The sequence below is a fragment of the Camelus dromedarius genome, chromosome 14 (genome assembly GCF_036321535.1).
Source record: "Camelus dromedarius isolate mCamDro1 chromosome 14, mCamDro1.pat, whole genome shotgun sequence".
In the NCBI taxonomy this organism is placed as follows: Eukaryota; Metazoa; Chordata; class Mammalia; order Artiodactyla; family Camelidae; genus Camelus; species Camelus dromedarius.
The window spans coordinates 40,961,062-40,965,373 of record NC_087449.1 but is presented as its reverse complement, the minus strand read 5'-3'; the positions used below and the strand labels follow the sequence as shown (position 1 = coordinate 40,965,373).

Sequence of the window (4,312 nt, the reverse complement as noted above, 5' to 3'; positions counted from 1 at the left end):
CGCTCTGCCCTTGACTAGCTCATCACCTGGGACAAGTCACTTTACCTCTGGAGCCTCACATCCCCTGTCTGTGAAATGGTCTCCCTCTTACGCCACCTGCATGGTGTCTTACACACAAGACAGGTGCTTAACACACAGCGTCCTGCCCCCCATGTGCTGGGGGCCGCCCTGCCCCCAGCGCCCCCAGCCCCTTTCCTGGGAATGGGCTCTGGGCTTGTCAGAATGCCAGCCAGCTGTCAACCCCACCCTGGCTGGCCAGTTAATGAGTGACCAGGGTGCCAGAGCCTGGCCTATAAAGAGCTGCTAGCCCAGGAAGCAGGGGGAGCCAAGTGGACAGCGGCGGCAGCGGTGGCGGCGGCGGCGGCGGCAGCGGCGGCAGCGGCAGCGGGTTACAGAGGGAGCGAGATGGCCGGCAGGGCAGGGGCCGGGCTCCTGCTGTGTGGGGTCGCAGTGGTCTTCCTGGTGTTGCTGCAGGGCACACAGTCAGTCTACATCCAGGTTTGTTTGTCCCTCCAGCATGCCCTTGGTCTGAAGGGCCCCCAGGGAGAGGCCTGGATGGAGAGGGAGCACTGGGAAATTCACTGAGGAGAGCGCAGGACCAGGGCTCAGCCCAACATGGTCACAGCCCAGGACAGCTGGCAGGTGGGGGCAGCAGGACTGCCCATCAGCGGTGATGGGGATGGGGACAATAAACGGCGATCATTCAGCACTGCCCTGCAAAGGCCCCTCCCGGTCAGAGGTCCGAGTGTGGAGCACGACGTGGTCCCTGCCCTTGAAAAGCCCAGAACGGGAGGGAGACTTGTTTTGTGCTCCCACAGCTCTCAGTATCACCCCTGTATGGTGGAGGGGGGATGGTCACCAGGACAAGTTTCCCTGGCGGGTAACTCACGCTGACATTGCAGGACGAGCGAGAGGTAGCCAGGCACAGAGGCTGAGGACTGCCGCAGGCAGAGGGCACAGCATATGCAAAGGCCCGGACAGAAGACAGCAGGGGGCCCAGATCTCCTTCTAGGGACTAGAAGGAGTCCGTGGGAGCAGGGCCTGCCTGGGGTGGGGTGGGACGTGCCCGGGCTCCTGGGTGGCACATCCCTGACTCTGGGCAGGGCCTCCTTGGGAAACGGCAAGGGAGTCCTAGGGAGGGGTGTCAGCCTCCCCCACAGCCGTGGCCTTGAAGCCCAGCCGGCTGGACTAGGCGTTGCCGTCATTGTGCCCTGTCAGTTCGGTTGCAATCATGCAGTTATCAGGGCTGCCCTGGGTACCAGGCACCAAACGGGAGTGGAGGATGATTGTCTCAGTTTGTCAGATGAAGCTCAGAGTGGGGAAGAGACAGGCAGCCTGTTGAGGAGAGCTGGGATTTGAACCAGGAGTCCTCCAGTCTCCTCCACACCTAGAACCACTGTGCTCCACAGCCTTGCTCGACCTCATCTCCCGGTTAGCCTGTGGCACACTGGACTGTGAAGGGTCAGACACTGCCTCCCACCTCCCAGCTGGTCTTCCGAGTGTGGCCTCAACGTTCTGACTCCATGAGAACAGGGGACCTCTCTGGGGTCTGGGGAACCCTGGTCTCCTGGCAGTGCCCACTCCTGTCCCTGCTCAGGTTGTGATGCCTTCCCACTTCCTCCCCCTTCCCCCCCCAGTACCAAGGCTTCCAGGTCCAGCTGAAATCAGTGAAGATGCTGAGCGAACTGGAGGGGCAGGGGATGCCCAGCCCCCGCCTGCAAGCCCAGAGCTTCCAGCCCTCCGTGTGCCACCACCCGGCCCTGCCACTGGATCTCCAGCCCATCTGCGCCTCGGGGGAAGCAGCCAGCATCTTCCAGGCCTTGAGTGAGTGTCCCTACCCCAGCAGAGCTCCCTGCCCCTCATTCTCTCTCCTCCCCATCCCCCCAGCTCCTCTATCTCATGTTGTTTCTGTTAAGCACCCTGTCGCTTTTCACCTAAAACAGGGAGATTCAGGAAATTCAGGATCTGGACTCCAAGTCTGAGCACTGAAAGTCAGGCATGCCAAGAACCCCCTCAGTCCCCGGCAACCCGGTCAGGGTGACCGTCCTCCCTCCAGGACGTCACAGATGGGAGGGAAGGGGCACTGGAAACAGACCGCAGTGCAGTGGGATGATGGGGAAAGCAGAGTAAGGACACAGGAGAGAGACGGCTCACATCTGGGGTGGCATAAGGGGCTCTGAAATGCTTTCAAGAGGAGGTGTCATCTAGATTGAAATGGAGGGATGGCCAGGAGCAGAGCTGGCTGGGAGAATGCAGTGACTAGCTAGGGTTTACTGAGCACCTACCAAGTGCCAGGCCCTGGATCAGCACCTTTGCCTGCAAGCTCTCCTCGCCAGCCCCTGCCAGGCCAACACTGTCTGTTAAGCAGACAGGAAGACTCAGGCACTGAGTTTAAGTGATTCGTCCAGGGACCGCTAGGACAGGACCCGAGACTTGAGCCCCAGCCTCTCACGCTGCTTCTAAACTTCCCTACTCTTAATCCATGAGAAGGATGCCAGCCCCTCCTCAGACCCTCCTGGAAGCAGGCTTTCTCTGGCTGCCCGGTCAGCGGCTCCCTGGACCACAGACGTCTCAGGTTCCGGTTCAGCTGACCAGTTTCCTCCCCTGCCCAGGGACCATCGCTGGCGATGACTGCGAGCTGTGTGTGAATGTCGCCTGTACCGGCTGCGGCTGAAAGGACCCGGGCACCCTGAGCCCACCCTGGACACCTTGTCCCCCAGTCCTCTGCCTTCACAGCCTCCTGCCCCCACCCAGGCTCAGAGGGTCCCCACCACCTCAGTCATCGCCCCCTTCCAGGGCCCAAGCAGCTGGATCAGGCGCAAAGCAGTTGGACCCACAATCGGAGGAGAATTTGGCCCCTGAGGCAGCCCTGCTGCTGAATAAATATTCCCTACCTACACACACAGCCGGGTGTGCATTTGTTCATCCCGGGGCCAGGGCAGGGCTTCTCAGGAAGCTGGGTGGGTTGAGGAGAGTGTTGGACCCATGAGTCAGGAACTTCCCTGGTTTCCTCGCTGGAGGGGTTGATTCATTAAACCCAGTTTCATATCGGAGGAGCGAGGCTCCGGGTGGAAACGAGGCTCCGTGATCACAGAGCTAGGAAGCTGCTGAGCACCCAGATCCCGCAACCCCTCAAGGCCTCCCCCACTGCAGAGCCAGAGGGAGGAGGGGGCGTGCCCTCCTGTAGGTGGGACTACGGTGGAGCGGTGGAGCGGGTGGAGGGAAGAACCACATGGGGCCCCCTCCTAGAGCCCCCTTGTCAGGGCTGACTCTGCCCAGGCCTGCTGGAGCTCACCCTTACCCCCTTCTCAGGCTCCCCGGGGCTGTCAGGCCAGCTTAAGCCAGGAGACCTTCCTTCTCTCCATCCTCTGGCCCCGAGGAATATTAGTATCCTGACATTTATTGAGCGTTGGCACACCCTGGACACCATTCTACACAGTTTGCACGTATTAACTACTGTCCAAAGGAGCAGGTACCATTATTATTACCATCTCCACTGTACAAATGAGGAGACCCAGGTACTGGGAACCAATCAGTCCAGGATCCCAAGCTCAGCAAAGTGCTGAAGAGGGCTTCTTCCCAGGAAGCCTGGGCTGCAGTCTATGCTCTGAACCATCACACTCCTGCCCCCTGTGACTCCAGGCCCTGGCTGTAGCTGATGGCCCCCCCGGGGGGGACACCCTGCAGGCCCCGCGTTCCCCAAGCAGCTTTCAGTGCTTAACTCAAAGTCAGGCACCATGCTGGGAATTCCTGGGAGAGAGAAGGGCTTTCCCCAGGGTGGGCTCCTCCACAGCCTCCCTCCTGGGCAGCCAGAGAGGAGGAAAGCCGGGTGGAAAGGGGCCATCCCCTCTGAACCAGCATCTAGGGCCAAGGCCATGATGAATGCCCCCAGACCAGTTGCCCCTCCTGACTGCCCGGTCCTGCATAGGACTCCTGCAGCCGCCCAGTCTCCCAGGCCGCACACCCCAGAACTCCAGCTCCTTCCTCTCCTCCCCAACAGGCAGGCAGAGGCTGGCTAGGGGCCTATGCAATGCCTCCTGTGTCTCTCAGAGCCCCTCCCATCCCTCTGTCATCACTACCTCCCCCTCCCCGCACTCCACAAAGCCACCTTCCTCCTTGCCCTGCGTCCTGCAGGCTCTCCATGCCCACCATGCCAGGAGCATCACAGCACCGCTCTGATGGTGCCCCTTACCCTTCCGTGGCTCCCCAGTGCCACCTCTCAAGTCGAAACTGAGCCCACACACCATCTGGCCTCATCTCCCACCTACCTAGGGAGGAAGCAGTAAAGGGAACTGTCACTCACTGACTGAGC

General features: G+C 60.8%; 1 protein-coding gene across 1 annotated transcript; it reads left to right on the top strand.

Annotated features, from left to right (window-relative positions):
• Positions 1-405: 405 nt before the first annotated feature.
• Positions 406-2,812, top strand: GUCA2B (guanylate cyclase activator 2B). Its single transcript, XM_031463714.2, has 3 exons — positions 406-498; positions 1,638-1,824; positions 2,613-2,812. Exons 1-3 carry the CDS (start codon positions 406-408, stop codon positions 2,672-2,674), a joined length of 342 nt encoding a protein of 113 aa, XP_031319574.1. The 3' UTR covers positions 2,675-2,812.
• Positions 2,813-4,312: the final 1,500 nt, after the last annotated feature.

Coding starts and splice junctions, on each gene's coding strand:
- GUCA2B (XM_031463714.2), top strand. CDS start 406: ATGGCCGGCAGGGCAGGGGCCGGGCTCCTGCTGTGTGGGGTCGCAGTG. Junction 499..1,637: donor CACAGTCAGTCTACATCCAG/GTTTGTTTGTCC, acceptor TTCCCCCCCCAG/TACCAAGGCTTCCAGGTCCA. Junction 1,825..2,612: donor CAGCATCTTCCAGGCCTTGA/GTGAGTGTCCCT, acceptor TCCCCTGCCCAG/GGACCATCGCTGGCGATGAC.